This window comes from Haemorhous mexicanus, assembly GCF_027477595.1.
Source record: "Haemorhous mexicanus isolate bHaeMex1 chromosome 35 unlocalized genomic scaffold, bHaeMex1.pri SUPER_35_unloc_5, whole genome shotgun sequence".
Lineage (NCBI taxonomy): Eukaryota > Metazoa > Chordata > Aves > Passeriformes > Fringillidae > Haemorhous > Haemorhous mexicanus.
This window is the reverse complement of record NW_026775991.1, coordinates 42,890-57,514: the sequence shown is the minus strand read 5'-3', so window position 1 is coordinate 57,514 and position 14,625 is coordinate 42,890. Positions and strand designations below refer to the sequence as shown.

At 64.2% G+C, this 14,625-nt stretch overlaps 3 protein-coding genes across 3 annotated transcripts in view; all 3 read left to right on the top strand.

The window, feature by feature from the left end:
• Positions 1 to 4,811, top strand: part of LOC132322743 (synapsin-2-like) — an 8,515-nt gene extending 3,704 nt beyond the window's left edge. Inside the window, exons 5-9 of the mRNA XM_059837450.1 lie at positions 921 to 933; positions 1,753 to 1,810; positions 2,543 to 2,626; positions 3,854 to 4,003; positions 4,761 to 4,811. Of these exons, the coding sequence (XP_059693433.1) occupies positions 921 to 933; positions 1,753 to 1,810; positions 2,543 to 2,626; positions 3,854 to 4,003; positions 4,761 to 4,811 (356 nt within the window). The remainder of the gene's footprint in view (positions 1 to 920; positions 934 to 1,752; positions 1,811 to 2,542; positions 2,627 to 3,853; positions 4,004 to 4,760) is intronic.
• SYN1 (synapsin I) lies at positions 1,127 to 9,638 on the top strand. The gene is made up of 13 exons (XM_059837449.1): positions 1,127 to 1,308; positions 1,753 to 1,810; positions 2,543 to 2,626; positions 3,850 to 4,003; positions 4,771 to 4,860; positions 5,217 to 5,279; positions 6,626 to 6,768; positions 7,306 to 7,374; positions 7,783 to 7,885; positions 8,311 to 8,448; positions 8,531 to 8,594; positions 8,713 to 9,472; positions 9,563 to 9,638. Exons 6-13 carry the CDS (start codon positions 5,238 to 5,240, stop codon positions 9,636 to 9,638), a joined length of 1,395 nt encoding a protein of 464 aa, XP_059693432.1. The 5' UTR covers positions 1,127 to 1,308; positions 1,753 to 1,810; positions 2,543 to 2,626; positions 3,850 to 4,003; positions 4,771 to 4,860; positions 5,217 to 5,237.
• Positions 9,639 to 10,633: 995 nt separating this feature from the next.
• UXT (ubiquitously expressed prefoldin like chaperone) lies at positions 10,634 to 14,552 on the top strand. Its single transcript, XM_059837451.1, has 6 exons — positions 10,634 to 11,126; positions 12,045 to 12,126; positions 12,618 to 12,682; positions 13,308 to 13,415; positions 14,087 to 14,150; positions 14,245 to 14,552. The coding sequence occupies exons 1-6, from the start codon at positions 11,059 to 11,061 to the stop codon at positions 14,296 to 14,298; spliced, it is 441 nt and encodes a 146-aa protein (XP_059693434.1). The 5' UTR covers positions 10,634 to 11,058; the 3' UTR covers positions 14,299 to 14,552.
• The last annotated feature ends 73 nt before the right edge of the window (positions 14,553 to 14,625 follow it).

Here is a 14,625-nt window from a genome sequence, read left to right as displayed (position 1 = left end):
AAGGGCAGGGAATACCCCAAAGAGGGGGGGAGGGGCAGAGGGGAATTCCCCCGGGGTGGGGGGAGCGGGGCAGAGGGAATCCCCCGGGGTGGGGGAGGGGCAGAGGGAATCCCCCGGGGTGGGGGAGGGGCAGAGGGAATCCCCCGGGGGGGGGGGGGGGATGGGAGCGTTGGTCCCGAGGGGGAGGGGCAGGATGGGTCCTTGAAGGGGGGGGAGGGGCAGGGGTCTGCCATTGACCTCCCCTCCCCCCCCCCCAGAGGAAGGAGACTCTCGGTGACCTCGTGGGACCCCCCGGGACCCCAAACCCGCCCGGATTTACGCCCAAACTCCCCCCCCCCGGGCCCCTCCCCCCCCCCCCCCCAATAAAATCCCAGCATCGAAACGGCTCCGACGCGAGTGGGGGAGGGGCGGTCACGGAGGGGGGGGGGGGAGGGGAAAGGGGGGACCCCGGTGGGGGAGGAGACGCCAGCAGATTTCGGCGATGACGTCACAGACCCCACCCTTCCATGCCCCGCCTCTTTCTGCAGAACCAGGGGTGTGGCCGATGTGACGTCATATTTAAACCACACCCATCACTCTCAGGGCGTGGCCGGGGCGTGGCCGGAAGTGACGCGGGGCGGGGCGGGGGCGGGGCGGGGCCGCCCGGGGATGGTTTTTGGGGAGGATTTTGGGGGAGATTTTTTTTGGGGGGGGATTTTTGGGGCGCATCCCGCGGGTGGCTCAGCCCAGAGGGGTCCCCAGGGCCCCGCCCCCCCCTTTTCCCCCTTCCCCCTCCCCCCCCAGGGGACCCCCCCCCCCCCCCGGCAGCGGCTCCGGCCCCGCCGCCCCCCCTCCCCCATAAATCCCCCTCCCCCATAAACCCCCTCCCCTATAGCCCTGTCCCTCCCCCCCTTAAGACCCCTCCCCACATTCCCTCCCAGGTTCTCCCCCCAGGTAAGTCCCAGGTGATCCCACAGGTGGGACCCCCCCCCCCCTCAGGACCCCCCCAGGTGACCCCTCAGGTGACCCTCATGTGACCCCTCCCCCTCAGGTGAGTCCCAGGTGACCTCCCAAGCCCCCCCCCAGGACCCCCCAAGACCCCCAGGTGACCTCAACACCCCCCCAGGACCCCCCCAGGACCCCCCCAGGACCCCCCCCCCCCCGTGATGGATTTCCTGCGGCGCCGCCTCTCGGACGGGAATTTCCTGGCGGGGGGGGGGGATGGGTGGAGACCCCCCCTCAGCTGGGGGAGGGGCGGGGAGACCCCCCCGGACCCCTCCCCCCACAGCGCCGCTGCTGCTCGTGATCGCCCCCCCCCGGCACGGACTGGTACGTACTGGGACCCCCCCCCCCCAAATTCCAGTCATGGGGACCCCCCCCCAATTCCCCCCTTCCTGGGACCCCCCCCCCAAATTCCCAGTCATGGGACCCCCCCCAATTCCCCCCTTCCTGGGACCCCCCCCCCCCCAAATTCTCAGTCATGGGACCCCCCCCAATGCCCCCTCCCCCACCCTGGGCCCCCCCAAATCTCCTTTGGGACCCCCCGGGATTTTTGGGAGGGGGTCTCACATTGGAGGGGGGGGGAGGGTTCAGATTTGGGGGGGGGGTCTCAGATTTTTGGGGGGGGTTCTCTCAATTTTGGGGAGGGGTCTCAGATTTTTGGGGCCACCTGTAGAGCTTTAATTTGGGGAGGGGGGGGTTGGGGATTGATTTTGGGGGTGGGGGATGGGAATTTTGGGGAGGGGTCTCTCCAATTTTGGGGGTCCCCCCCAGGGTGAAACCCTTCAAGGGCAAATCCGTGCACGGGGACGTGGAGCTGAGGGTGGAGCAGGTGAGTTTGGGGACCCCCCCCTTAAATTTTGGGGTCCCCCTAAAAATTCGGGGCCTCCCCCTCCCTCATTTTGGGACCCTTCCCCCCCCCAAAAAAAAATTTTGGGGTCTCTCAAAAGTTTGGGGGCTCCCCCCTGATTTTGATGGGCCGATTTTGGGGTCACCCCTAAAATTTGGGGGTCTCGAAGTTTTGGGGTCCTCCAGATTTTGGGGGTCTCCCAAGGATTTTGGGGGTCCCTCCTGATTTTGGGGTTCGGGTTGGTTTTTGGGGGGGGTCCTGGGAGAATTTGGGGGTTCTGCATTTGGGATTGCCCTGGATTTTGGGGGCCTGGCCCAAATTTTGGGGGGCTCTGAACCCCCCCAATCCCTCCCCAGATTTGGGGTTCAGGTTTGGGGTCCCTGAGGGAAACTTTGGGGGGGGTGCCCCAAAATCTTGTCTCAATTCAAAGCTTTTTGGGGTTCCCTGGAGAATTTGGGGTCCATGTTCCTAACCCCCTCCCCAATTCCTCCCTCCAATTTTGGGGTTCAGAGTAAATTTTTTAGGGCCCCCTCCTCAATTTCAGGGCAGTTTGAACCCTTCTTTTATCTGAATTTCTCCTAAAAATCTCTTTTTTTAACCCGACTCGGGGCCCTGGCCAGGTTTGGGGCGGGACTGAGGGGTCCCAGGGAGGTTTTTGGGGGGCCCCCGGCGGTTTTTGGGGTGTCCCCCCCCTGGATTTTGGGGTCCCCCCAGGCCCAGTTCTCGGAGCTCTCCTTGGCCGCCTCCACCCACGGCGCCCTCAGCGTCAGCATCGACCCCCCCCCGGGGGGGCTCCAGGTACGAGCTGGGGACCCCCCCCCCAAATTTGGGGTCCCCTCCTTCATTTTGGGGTTCCCTTCTCCTTTTGGGGGCTGAATTTGGGGTCCTCCCCCAGTTTAGGGGGCTGGATTTGGGGTCAGCTCCTCAATTTCGGGGTGAATTTGGGGTTCCCTTCTCCAATTTGGGGGTCCCCCTCCCTTGGTTTGGGGTGGATTTGGGGTCCCCTCCTCAATTTTGGGGTGGATTTGGGCCCCTCCCCCATTTTTGGGGGCTGAAATTTGGGGTTCCCTCCTTAATTTGGTGTTAAAATGGGGCTGCTCCCCTCTCTTATTTTGGGGCTGAATTTGGGGTCCCCTCTGTTATTTTGGGTGGATTTGGGGTTCCCTCCTCATTTTGGGGTTCTCCTCTCAGTTTTGGGGCTGAATTTGGGGTTCCCCCCAGTTTTGGGGCTGAATTTGGGGTCCCCTCTGTTATTTTTGGGTGGATTTTGGGGTTCCTTCCTCAATTTTGGGGTTCTCTTCTCAATTTTGGGGTTGAATTTGGGGTTCCCCCCCAGTTTTGGGGCTGAATTTGGGGGTCCCCTCTGTTATTTTTGGGTGGATTTTGGGGTTCCCTCCTCATTTTGGGGTTCTCTTCTCAGTTTTGGGGTTGAATTTGGGGTTCCCCCTCAGTTTTGGGGCTGAATTTGGGGTCCCCTCTGTTATTTTGGGGTGGATTTGGGGTTCCCTCCTCAATTTTGGGGTTCTCTTCTCAGTTTTGGGGCTGGATTTGGGGTCCCCTCCCTTACTTTGGGGTTAAAATTGGGGTGCTGGGTCTTCCTCCCTCAGTTTTGGGGTGGAATTTGGGGTTCCCTCCTCAATGTAGGGCCGAATTTGGGGTGCTGGTTTGCCTCTCTCTTATTTTAGGGCTGAATTTGGGGTTCCCTCATCCAGTTTTGGGGTGTCCCCACTCATTTTTGGCACTGAATTTGGGGTTCCGGGTGTGAATTTGGGGGTCCCAAGGAAGATCGAGGTGGGGGGGGGGGGGTTGAGGAGATTTTGGGGCACAAATTCCAAATTTTGGGGTGCGAGGAAGGCGGATTTTACCGTCAAATTTCGGCTGAACCCCCAAAATTTTCGGGGGAAAAAACCCCTCAGATTTTTTCTATTTTTGGGGATTTCAGGGTTTGGGATTTTGGGGGGGGGGGGGGTCGGGGGGGATTTGGGGACCCCCTGAGCTCTCTCTCCCCTCCCCCCCCCCAGGAAGGTGCGCCCCGATTTTGTGCTGGTGCGGGAGGAGCCCGAGGGGGGGGCGGGGGGCGCCCCCCGGCGGCTCCTGGTGGGATTGCACCTGGGGGGGGTCCCGGGCAGCGACCCCCTGCCCACCCTGTACGGCTTCAGCCACGCCCCCTGCCTGGTGAGCGACTGGGAGCACTGGGAGGGACTGGGAGGGACTGGGAGCACTGGGAGGGGATTTAGGGGGAACTGGGAGGGACTGGGAGGGGACTGGGAGGGGATTTGGGGGGGACTGGGAGCACTGGGAGGGGATTTGGGTGGGACTGGGAGTGAACTGGGATGAACTGGGAGCACTGGGAGGGACTGGGAGGGGACTGGGATGAACCGGGAGCACTGGGAGGGAATTTAGGAGGAACTGGGAGGGACTGGGAGGGGACTGGGAGCACTGGGAGGGGATTTAGAGGGAACTGGGAGGGACTGGGAGGGGACTGGGAGTGGGTTTGGGGGGGACTGGGAGCACTGGGAGGGGATTTGGGTGGGACTGGGAGTGAACTGGGATGAACTGGGAGCACTGGGAGGAACTGGGATGAACTGGGAGCATTGGGAGGGACTGGGAGGGGACTGGCAGGGGACTGGGAGCACTGGGAGGGGATTTAGGGGGAACTGGGAGGGACTGGGAGGGGGTTTGGGGGGGACTGGGAGTGAACTGGGATGAACTGGGAGCACTGGGAGGGACTGGGAAGTGATTTGGGGGGCACTGGGAAGGGATTTATGGGGACTGGGAGGGACTGGGGGGAACTGGGAAGGAATGGAAGGGAACTGGGAGAGGATTTAGGGGATTGGGGAGGGCGTAGAATGAACTGGGAGGGAATGGGAGGGGAACTGGGGCAGACTGGGAGCACTGGGCAGGGCGCTTGGCTGGCCCCTGACATTCCCAGTTGCTCCCAGTTTGCCCAGTTGGCTCGGCTGCAGCGGGAACTGGGCCATGAGGCCTTTCCACTGGTGCCCCAGCGCTTCTGCAACCGGCCCCGGGGACTGGTGAGCACTGGGAGCACTGGGAGGGACTGGGAGGGACTGGGGGGAACTGGGAGGGACTGGGAGGGGACTGGGATGGACTGGGGGGGACTGGGGGGGATTGGGAGGGACTGGGGGGGACTGGGAGGGACTGGGGGGGATTGGGAGGGGACTGGGAGGGACTGGGAGGGACTGGGGGGGATTGGGAGGGATTGGGAGGGGACTGAGAGGACTGGGAGGGGACTGGGAGTGGTGTCGCTGGTCTGTCACTGGTGTCACTGGTGTCACTGGTCTGTCACTGGTGTCACTGGTCTCTAACTGGTGTCACTGGTGTCACTGGTCTGTCACTGGTCTCTAACTGGTGTCACTGGTGTCCCCAGCTGACCGCCCCCACCTTCCCCATGACGGTGACGCTCAGCCCCGCCCCCGCAGGGGTGGGACAGGTGAGTGGGGTGGGGCGGGGCCTCTCCTGGGTGTGGCCTGAGGTGGGCATGGCTCTGTGTGGGTGTGGTTTACTGTGGGTGTGGCCATCAGGGTGTGGCTGTGTGGGGGTGTGGCTCAGTGTGGGTGTGGCCAGCAGGGTGTGGCTGTGTGGGGGTGTGGCTCAGTGTGGGTGTGGCTCAATGTGGGTGTGGTCAGCAGGGTGTGGCTGCGTGGGGGTGTGGTTCAATGTGGGTGTGGTCAGCAGGGTGTGGCTCAGTGTGGGTGTGGTTCAATGTGGGTGTGGTCAGCAGGGTGTGGCTGTGTGGGGGTGTGGCTCAGTGTGGGCGTGGCTCAATGTGGGTGTGACCAGCAGGGTGTGGCTCAGTGTGGGTGTGGTCAGCAGGGTGTGGCTGTGTGGGGATGTGGCTCAATGTGGGTGTGGCATTGGGTGTGGCTCGGTGGGTGTGGCTCTGGGTGGGTGTGGTTCAATGTGTCCGTCACCTGTCCATCAATGGTCCCATAATCTCGCCTGTGTCTCCTGTCCCTCACCTGTCCCACCTGTCGCACACCTGCCCCCTCACCTGGGCCATTAATCTCACCTGTCCCACCTGTCCCTCACCTGTCCCTCACCTGTCCCTCACCTGTCCCTCACCTCTCCCTCACCTGTCCTCTCTGTCCCCCATCTCACCTGTCTCTATCTCACCTGTCCCTCACCTGTCCCAACAATCTCACCCATCCCTCACCTGTCCCTCACCTGTCCCACCTGTCCCTCGCCTGTCTCACCTGTCCGACCTGTGCCCGCTGTCCCTCACCTGTCCCACACCTGTCTGCCCTGTCCCCACTGTCTCTCACCTGTCTGACCTGTCCCTGCTGTCCCTCACCTGTGTGCCCCGTGCCCCGCTGTCCCTCACCTGTGTGACCTGTCCCCGCTGTCCCTCACCTGTGTGCCCCGTCCCCGCTGTCCCTCACCTGTCCCCGCTGTCCCTCACCTGTGTGCCCCGTCCCCGCTGTCCCTCACCTGTCCCTCACCTGTCCCCGCTGTCCCTCACCTGTCTGCCCCGTCCCCGCTGTCCCTCACCTGTCTGCCCCGTCCCCGCTGTCCCTCACCTGTGTGCCCCATGCCCCGCTGTCCCTCACCTGTCCCTCACCTGTCCCCGCTGTCCCTCACCTGTGTGCCCCGTCCCCGCTGTCCCTCACCTGTCCCTCACCTGTCCCCGCTGTCCCTCACCTGTGTGCCCCGTCCCCGCTGTCCCTCACCTGTCCCTCACCTGTCCCCGCTGTCCCTCACCTGTCCCCGCTGTCCCTCACCTGTCCCTCACCTGTCCCCGCTGTCCCTCACCTGTGTGCCCCGTCCCCGCTGTCCCAGGTGCGCGTGGGCTCCCCGCAGGTGCTGGGGGCGGTGGCCGCGGCCATGGGCGGGGCCCGGGCGGGGGCGCTGCTGCGGGGGGGCCCCGCGGGCACCGAGCGGCTGCGGGTGCAGAGGATCGGGGACCAGTACCGAGCGCTGCGGTGAGACTGGGGGAACTGGGAGGGACTGGGGGGACTGGGAATGGGACTGGGGGGACTGGGGGGACTGGGAATGGGACTGGGGGACTGGGGGGACTGGGAATGGGGCTGGAGGGGACTGGGAATGGGACTGGGGGGACTGGGGGGACTGGGAATGGGGCTGGGGGAACTGGGAGGGACTGGGAATGGGGCTGGGGGAACTGGGAGGGACTGGGGAGACTGGAGGTGTTCAGTTTTTGGGCGGGATTCACATAGGGGCGGGGCTTGGAGTGGCAGTCATGACAAGAGGGTGTGGCTTCAACTTGAGGGCGTGGCTAAATTTGGAGGTGTGGCCTCAACCTGAGGGTGGGGCCTGGGCGTGGCTCTGAGATTGGGGGAGGGGCTTTGTGTGCCACAGGGTGGAGTCTGCAGGAATGGGCGGGGCCTCAGCCTGGGGCGGTGGTCTGTGAAGGGGCGGGGCCTGTGGGAATAGGTGAGCGGCGGGGCCTTGGGGGTCCCCGGGGGATTTTGGGGTCCCCGCTGACCCCGGTGTCCCCTCAGGTGGTCCCTGGGGGGCGGGGACACAGCAGGGGAGGGTCCGCAGGTGGAGCCGGTCGCCCTCAGCCCCAGGTGAGTGTGAGGGGGCGGGGCTAAGGGGGGCGTGGCTTTGGGAGGGGCTCAGGTGGGGCTGTGGAGTCAGGGGTGGGTTAGGAGAGAAGAGGCGGGGCTATGCTGGAGGGGCGGAGCTATGCGACAAGGGGTGGGGTAATCCTGGAGGGGCGGGGCTATAAAAGGGGCATTGTCGTGTGGTTGGGCGTGGTCATCAAAAGGGGTGTGGCCATGAGAGCGGCTTGTGTTGGGGTGGGGCTTTTGTGGGCGTGGCCTTTTTTAAAAGGGGTGTGGCTTTTCCACAGGGAGGTGCTTGGGAAGGGGGTGGGGCTTTGGGCAAGGCTCTGCCCAGACTGAGGGGGTGTGGCCAGGCTGTGGGGGTGTGGCCGCATCGGTGGGCGTGGCCGCTGAGCCCCACCCCTCCCGCAGGCACCGGGCGTGGGTGGACGCCTGCGCCGGCCTCTTTGGGGGCGTGGACATCTGCGGGGTGGAGGCGCTGAGGGGCCCCGACGGGCAGGAGCAGATCGTGCAGGTACCGGGCACACCTGGGCACACCTGGGTACACCTGGGTACACCTGGGCACACCTGGGTACACCTGGGGGACAGTTGGGAACACCTGGGTAATACCTGGGCACACCACGGTACACCTGGGCACACCTTGGGGACAGTTGGGCACACCTGGGACACCTGGGGGACAGTTGGGAACACCTGGGTAATACCTGGGCACACCTGGGGACAGCTGGGCACACCTAGAGGACACCTGGGGCACACCTAGGGCACACCTGAGACACCTGGGGCACAGGTGGGCACACCTGGGGACCCACTTTGAGCACAGCTGGGGCTCACCTGGGATGCACCTGAGACACTTGGCGCCCTCCCGTACCCCTGGGGGGACCCACCCCCGACACCTGGGGCACACCTGGGCCACGCCCACACCTGAGCCCCGCCCACCTGCAGGTGCTGGGCTCGTGGCTGCCGCTGCTGGGCCCGGGCGCGGCCGAGGACCAGGCCCAGATCGTGGAGTTGGTGCTGGAGCGGATGAGGGAGGAGCTGCCCCGCCCCCGCAGCCCCTCCCCCGCCCGGCCACGCCCACAGGTAACCGCCCCTCCCCCGCCATCCCCTCCAGGTGCCTCTCGGAACCTCCCAAAATTGAACCCCTCCCCCTCCTTCTGTGCAGGTGTCGGTGACCTCGGGGACCCCCCGGCCGGGGACCCCTCCCCAGCAGAGACCCCAGCCCCAGGGTGAGTGACCCCAGAAAATTTTGGGAGCCTCCAAAGCTCCGGAATTTGGGGATTTACAGCCTAAAATTTTGGGGATCTGCTTTTGCCACGCCCCCTCAGGTGTTTCTCTTCCCTCCAGGTGCGCCACCTCCGTCTGGCCCCGCCCAGCCCCGCCCGCAGCCGCAGGGGCAGCCCCGCCCACAAATGGGTGGAGCTTCACCGCGCCCCGCCCAGCCAGGCCCTGCCCAACCTCGAGGCCCTGCCCAGCCCCGCCCACTCGCTGCACAGCCCCGCCCCCAAACCCCAACAGCCACGCCCCAGCCACGCCCCAGCTCTCCACAGCCCCGCCCACAAACCCCACCCAGCCCTGCTCAGCCACGCCCACAAACCCCGCCCAGCTCGCCACAGCCACATCCACAAGCCACGCCTACTTCACAGCCCCGTCCACCTCTGGCTGCATCGGTGCCACAGCCACGCCCACCCAGCCCACAGCCCCGCCCACAAACCTCTCCCACCTCACAGCCCCGCCCTCAAGCCCCACCCACTTCTCAACCCCGCCCACCAGGCCCAGCCGTGTCCCCCCAGCCAAGGCCACAAGCCCCACCCACTTCACAGCCCCGCCCCCAGGCCCCACCCACCTCAGCCCCTCAGCCCCGCCCTCAAGGCCCGGCTACATCACCTCAGCCCCGCCCACAAGCCCCGCCTACCTCTCCCCAGCCCCGCCTCCAGCGCTCCCCCTCCGTTCCCCAGCCCCGCCACCAAGCCCCGCCCTCCTCCACCAGCCCCCGCCCTCCCGGCCCGCAGGCCCCGCCCACCACCCGCCAGCCCCGCCCCCAGGCCCCGCCCATCGCCCCCAAACCGGCGCTGGCCCCCAAACCCGGCAGCGCCCCTCCCCCCAGGTAAGTCGGGGGGGGGGGGATGGGGGGTTTTGGGGGGGAGGGGCGCGGCCCCGCCCCCTCGGGCCCCCCCTGAACCCCCAAATTCCGCAGCCCCGCCCCCGAGCAGGGCCCCCCCGAGAGCCTGCGGGCGCTGCGGCAGAGCTTCGCCAGCCTCTTCTCCGACTGAGCCCCAAAACACACCCGGGGAGCCCCAAAAACACCCCCGGGGAGCCCCAAAAACACCCCCGGGACCACCCCAAAACACCCACAGGGGCACCCCAAAAACCCTTCTGGGGACACCCCAAAAACCCCCCGGGACACCCCAAAACACGCCCGGGGAGCCCCAAATTACCACCCGGGGACACCCCCAAAACACACCCAGGACACCCCAAAAACTTACCCCGGGTACCCCAAAATATCACCGGGGGTACCCCAAATACCAACGGGGGTGCCCCAGAAATCCCCCTGGGACACCCCAAAACCCCCTGGGATCGCCCCAAAAACTCTCCCGGGGACATCCCCAAATTTTCCTGGGGACACCCCAAAAAATCTCACTGGGGGCGGCCCAGAAACCTCCTGGGGATGTCCCAAAAATTCCCCACAGGACACCCCAAAATCCCACTCGGCACACCCCAAAAATTCCCTCAAACCCCCTCGGGGGGTGCCCCAAATCCCCCTGTGGACACCCCAAAAATCCCCCTGGGGACGCCCCAAAACCCCTTGGGGACCCCCCAAAATCCATCCCTGCTTTGCAACCCCACAAATGGGGGGGTTCGGGTTCCCGGGACCCCCAAAAATTCACCCCAAATCTCCCCGGGACCCCCAAAATCCACCGAGGAACCCCCAGATCCCCCCGGGGATTTCCCCCACCCCCGCTCTGTGCTCGCCAAGCCCCTCCCCCATCCAAATTATGGTGGGGGTCTCTCAGTGTGCGCTCGTGAGTGTGTAAGCCCCGCCCCCCGCTTGGCCACGCCCCATCTGGGACACACCCTGCTTTGCCCCGCCCCTTTCGCCCAGGTGGGCGGAGTCAATAAATCCCTGAGCTGCTGGCGCTGGGTGGTGCTGATGGGGGGTGGGGCAGGGTGGGACCCCCCAAAATTGGGGGAGGCACCTGGGGACACCTTGGGGGAGCTTGGGCACACCTGGAAGGGATGTGGGGGGAACCTGGGGACACCTGAGGACAGCTGGGGACACCTGGGACACACCCGGGACACACGTGGAGGTCGCCTGGGCACACCTGGGGATAGATGGGCACAGAGCTGGAACGCACCTGGGACACCTGGGACACACGTGGGGACACCTGAGGGACACCTGGGAAACAGCTGGGCACACCTGGGGGCACACCTGGGACACCTGGGGATAGCCGGGGACACACCTGAGCCAGGTGCGGGCCGGGGGGCGGGGCTTAGGCCGCGTTGTTCCGGCCTCTCTCGGCGAGCGGGAAAGTTTTATCGCCGATAGAGCGGCGCGCATGTCGCGACATGCGAACGCGATAGAGGCGGGGAGGGAAAGGGAAGGACGGAGCTTGGACCGCCCGCCCGCCAGGGGGCGCCCGCCGGGCGGCAGCGCGGTGATGACGCACTTCCGGCGATGACGTCAGAGGCAGCATGGCGGCGGCGGAGAAGGCGCAGCGCTACGAGGCGTTCGTCAGCGACGTCCTGCAGCGCGACCTGAGGTAGGCGACGTCATATCGCGACTGAAACGCCGCCCCCGCGACACCCCGGCCCTCCCCTCAGCGCTATGGCCACGCCCCCCTCTGCCACAACATAAGTAACGGCGTGTAGTGGCCACGCCCATTGAGGCTGAGACCACGCCCATTTCGTGGCCACGCCCTTTTACGGCGACCCTGCCTATTAATAATACCTGCTGTGGTCGCGCCCATTCATCTGGAGGCCACGCCTATTTTATGGCCACGCCTATTTTATGACCACGCCCCTCCACCTCCAAATAGCAACCGCGTGTTGTGGCCACACCCATTAAGGTTTAGACCACGCCCCCATCAAACTCACAATGAATAATAACAGCATGTTGTGGCCATGCCCATTCACCCTGAAACCACGCCCCCAATGCAACCCCACCCATTCACACTGAGGCCACGCCTATTTAACCCCCACAAATTACCCAGTATTGAGACCACGCCCATTAATGTAAACCCACGCCCATTCCACGACCACGCCCTTTAGCACAGTTACGGCGAGTGGCGGCTGCTTCCATTCATTATGAGGCCACGCCTATTTTAAAACCACGCCCCTCCACCGCCGTATAATACCTGGGTGTTGGCCACGCCCATTCACATTGAGGCCACGCCCCTCCAACTCTGCATAATGTGGCCACACCCTTTAATGATGAAACCACGCCTGTTTCGTGGCCACACCCCCTCATCAACCTCACAACGCACAATACCTACGTGCTGTGGCCACGCCCATACACCTGCAACCACACCCACTCATAGACCACACCCCCTCCATTGCATAGCAACGGTGTTGCGGCCTCACCTTGCACTCGAGGCCACGCCCATATCGCAGCCACGCCCCTTCCCTGTGAGGCCCCGCCCCCGGGGAGGCCCCGCCCCGCTTAGCAGCGCCCCCTGCAGGCGGGTGCAGGAGCAGCGCGACGCCGTCTTCGAGCAGCAGGCGCAGGTGCTGCAGCTCCGCTCCGCCCTCACCCGCCTGCAGGTGCGCGGGGGGCGTGGCCTAACCCGGGGGCGTGGTTTAGTCTGGGGAGGGGGCGGGGCCAGGCTTGGAGGGGATTTGGAGGGGCTGGAGAGGGGTTTGGTGGGGTTGGGGGTGTTTGGGGGGATTTTTGGGGGTCAGGTGAGGGGGTTGGGGGAGATTTGGGGGGGTGATTTGGGGGGATTTGGGTGTCTCGTGGGGGATTAGGTGTGATTTTGGGGAGATTTTGGGGAGAACTGGGTAGGTTTGGGGATCTGGTGATGAAGGTTTGGGGGGTTTTGGGGGATTTGGGGGGATTTTGGGGTCTCTGGGGAGGTTTGGGGCTTTTTTGATGGGACTTGAATTGGATTTGTGGATGTCTGGAGGGATTTGGGGGTCCTGGGTTATTTGAGGGTTGAGGTTTGAGGTCCCCAGGGGTGCTTGGGGGTCCCGTGGGGTGTTTGGGGGTCTCAGTGCGACCCCAGGGATCCCGGGGGGGATTTTGGGGTCCCCAGGATGCCGCCGCCCCCCTGCGCACCCAGGTGGATCTCGGCTGCAATTTCTTCGTCAGCGCTGAAGTGTGAGTGGGGCTGGGACCCCAGAACCTCCTCAGAATCCCCCAAAACCTCCTCAGAACCCCCCAAAACTTTATCAGAACCCCCCCGAACCTCCTCAGACCCCTCAAAACCTCCTCAGACCCCCCCAAAACCTCCTCAGAACCCCCCAAAACCTCCTCAGAACCCCCCAAAACTTTCTCAGAACCCCCCAAAACTTTCTCAGAACCCCCCCAAACCTCCTCAGACCCCTCAAAACCTCCTCAGACCCCCCCAAAACCTCCTCAGAACGCCTCAAAATCTTCTCAGACCTTTCAAAGCTTTCTCAGAACCCCCCCAAACCTCCTCAGAACCCCCTAAAACCTGCTCAGACCCCTCCATAAATCCCCCCCATACCACTGCAGGGACCCCAAAACTCCCCTGATTGATCTCAAAACTCCCCAGGACCATCCCGGGAACCTTTGGGACCCCAACCCCCTTTTAGGATCACTCCAAACTCCCCCCCCAAATTCCCTTTGAGACCCCAAATCCTCCCCAGGGACCCCATCAATGCCCTAAACTCGATTCCCCAGGGTCTCGACGACCCCCAGGACACCCCAAAGCCCCTCAGGGCCCCCCCTGACCCCGTTTCTCCCCTGGCTGTGCCCCCAGCCCGGACCCCCGGCGCGTTTTCGTGGCTCTGGGTTTCGGGTTCTTCGCGGAGCTGACGCTGCCCGAGGCCCTCCGGCACCTGGAGCGCCGCAGCTCCCTCCTGCAGAGGTGAGGCAGCCTGGCCACGCCCCCTGGCCACGCCCCCGGACACGCCCAGGCCAGGCCCTTACCCACTGGATATGCCCAGGCCACGCCCACAACCCTGAGACGTGCCCCATAATGATCCTCAGTCATTCTGACATGGCCACGCCCCCATGAATGCAGGCCACGCCCATTTGTTGAGGCCACACCCCTTGGGGAGCCATGCCCCAATGCCACGCCTGTTCCTGCTGTATTGGGGTGGGATGAGGTGCCCACGCCCCATTTGGACCACACCCACTTAGGCCACACCCATTTTCAGAGCCACACCCCCCTTCCTGCTGTGTTGGGGGTGGGAGAAGGTGTCCACACCCCTTTAGGACCACACCCACTTAGGCCACACCCCTTTGCATACACTTGTGGTCACAGGCAGCTCCAGGTGGGCAAACCACGCCCCCTTTGGCCACACCTTTTCCATAAAAGGAGATCACATTCCCACCCCATGACCAAAAAAGGAGTGCCATTCATCAGGTCACGCCCACACTACCTAAGCCACACCCACACCATTAAAAGAAAGCACATCCCCCCCAACAAAAAAAGCCTCACCCTGCCAATCATCAGGCCACACCCACTCAGGAGACCCCACCCTTCCTATGCCCCTCCCACCAAAGCCCCGCCCCCTCAAGCACCGCCCCTTCCAGGCTCAGCGATTCCCTGACGCGCGACGGGGCCAAGATCCGCGCCCACATCCGGCTGGTGCTGGAGGTAACCCCGCCCCCTCCCCTGGCCACGCCCCTCACGTGTTGGCCACACCCCCTCACCTACAGGCCACGCCCCCAACACTCTTCCCCTCCCCCAGGGCCTGCGGGAGCTGCAGGGGCTGCAGGAGCCCCCGGTGACCTCTGACCCCTGACGGACGCTGCGCTGGCCCCGCCCCTCACCTGGGAGTAAAGCTGGAGTAACGCAGAGATTTACACCTGGACGTGGCCTGTGTGTAAAGCCAGAGTAAAGTGGATTTTTTACACATTGGAGTAAGCTGTGTGCAAACCTGGAGTAAAGCAGAGTTTCTGCACCTGGGAGTAACCTGGGTGTAAACCTGGAGTAAGGTGGAGCTTGTACTGCTCAGAGTAAACCTGAATAAAGTGGATTTTATACACCTTGGAGAAACCTGTGTGTAAAGCTGGAGTGAGGGAGGGGTTTGGCACCCCTGGAGTCCAAAAAAGGGGGCGGAGCCTCTTTG

Coding starts and splice junctions, on each gene's coding strand:
- UXT (XM_059837451.1), top strand. CDS start 11,059: ATGGCGGCGGCGGAGAAGGCGCAGCGCTACGAGGCGTTCGTCAGCGAC. Junction 11,127..12,044: donor GTCCTGCAGCGCGACCTGAG/GTAGGCGACGTC, acceptor CGCCCCCTGCAG/GCGGGTGCAGGAGCAGCGCG. Junction 12,683..13,307: donor TTCTTCGTCAGCGCTGAAGT/GTGAGTGGGGCT, acceptor CTGTGCCCCCAG/CCCGGACCCCCGGCGCGTTT.
- SYN1 (XM_059837449.1), top strand. CDS start 5,238: ATGACGGTGACGCTCAGCCCCGCCCCCGCAGGGGTGGGACAG. Junction 6,769..7,305: donor GACCAGTACCGAGCGCTGCG/GTGAGACTGGGG, acceptor GTGTCCCCTCAG/GTGGTCCCTGGGGGGCGGGG. Junction 9,473..9,562: donor GGCAGCGCCCCTCCCCCCAG/GTAAGTCGGGGG, acceptor CAAATTCCGCAG/CCCCGCCCCCGAGCAGGGCC.